The sequence below is a fragment of the Aphanomyces astaci genome (genome assembly GCF_000520075.1).
Source record: "Aphanomyces astaci strain APO3 unplaced genomic scaffold supercont1.78, whole genome shotgun sequence".
NCBI classification, from domain to species: domain Eukaryota; phylum Oomycota; class Saprolegniomycetes; order Saprolegniales; family Verrucalvaceae; genus Aphanomyces; species Aphanomyces astaci.
Genome location: NW_009798341.1, coordinates 269,339 through 270,742, shown reverse-complemented (window position 1 = coordinate 270,742; position 1,404 = coordinate 269,339). Strand labels below are relative to the sequence as shown.

Below are 1,404 nucleotides of genomic sequence, written 5' to 3'. Positions count from 1 at the left end.
CAGTCCACCCGCAGTTGTGTTTGTTCGAGTGACACGTCCAAAGAACTTTGACGTGCTGCCTCGAGATGGATTGCACGACTCCCTGCCAGCTGACGTGTACCCCGTGTTCATGTTCAAGCCTCAGGGATCAACTGAGGTTACGTTGACGCCTGGCCCTGGTGGTTCAAAACGAACACTGAAGCTAAACTTGCAGCAGTTGCCGTTTGTCAACGCAATTGCTTCGACAATCTACAAGATCCAAGGCGAGACAATGGAATCCCTTGTTGTCGCGGATTGGAAAGCACGTGGCTCCAAGTTCAATAAGGTTGTCAACACGTGCCAACAAGGATACATCGCCATCTCCCGATTGACCAAGCGTGATGGGTTTTCAGCACTGAAGCCGATCACGAATGAGTGCATCCGGTACTTTCAGCCGAGCAGCGACACGATTGCAGAGAACTTGAGGCTCGAGAAACTGTTTGCGGTCTATCTGTCCCGCAACGAAAACACTGCCGTATTCAGCTCCGGTGATTTCAACGCCTTGAAAACGACTCTACCAGCCTCAGATGCAGTCGCTCCACTGGCCAAACGCAAGCTCTGTGTTTTGGATCTCATGGAGAGCACTCCCGCAACAAACATGCTTTCAATGGCTCAACTAAAGCGGAGTGTATTGGATCGCATGGAGAAGAGCCCATTTGAAGTTGCAAGGGCCCCACCAAAGTCAAGTGTTTTGGGGCTGATGCAATGACCACAGTTTAGTAATCACAGTTCAAATGCAAGTGTGGGGAATGTAATCAAGAATAGTCTAATTTGACTGATATTCTGTACAGTACAACTGTACTCTTCCTGAGTTCACTACAGTACTACGTAGTACTACGTAGTACATAGTATTGTACGTACAGTAGATTGTACTAGTATATGCTAATCAAGTGAAGTGTGTAGTCCACGCGGATGTACAGAATGGAGTAATTTTCAGTTAACCTTGCATTCAAAGGAAGGACTGGTGCATCCGATGAGAGCATGATGCCAGTACTTTTTCGAGTACTACTAGGAGTAGTAGAAGGACAAAATTTGATACCGCATAGAGTAAGCTTACAGTTAATGATTGCAATGCGTATACTTCGTTGTACTACAGTACAGTACTTCGTAGTACAGAACAGTACCTGGTACTGCAAAAGGACGATATTTGACACTTTATATTCTGCAGTACAGTACATGGTACTGATACAGTATTAGTACTTCTATTCACAGTTAATAGTACCGTACAACTACTAAGTAGTAGTACTACTACTTAACAGGTATTAATAGTACAGCAAATAAGTACTAACGTAGATGGCCAGTTTATGGTGCACTTGAAAGAGAATTCGTTGTAGAATGCAGCTTACTCGTCTCCCAGGACCGGGATTTCAATTCTGAAAAGTGCCG

The 1,404-nt window shown here is 45.0% G+C and overlaps 1 protein-coding gene across 1 annotated transcript; it reads left to right on the top strand.

The window, feature by feature from the left end:
- Nucleotides 1-109: 109 nt before the first annotated feature.
- On the top strand, nucleotides 110-727 carry H257_16030 (hypothetical protein; the record flags this gene model as incomplete). The annotated part of the gene is made up of 1 exon (XM_009844351.1): nucleotides 110-727. The coding sequence occupies one exon, from the start codon at nucleotides 110-112 to the stop codon at nucleotides 725-727; it is 618 nt and encodes a 205-aa protein (XP_009842653.1).
- Between the last annotated feature and the right edge of the window lie 677 nt (nucleotides 728-1,404).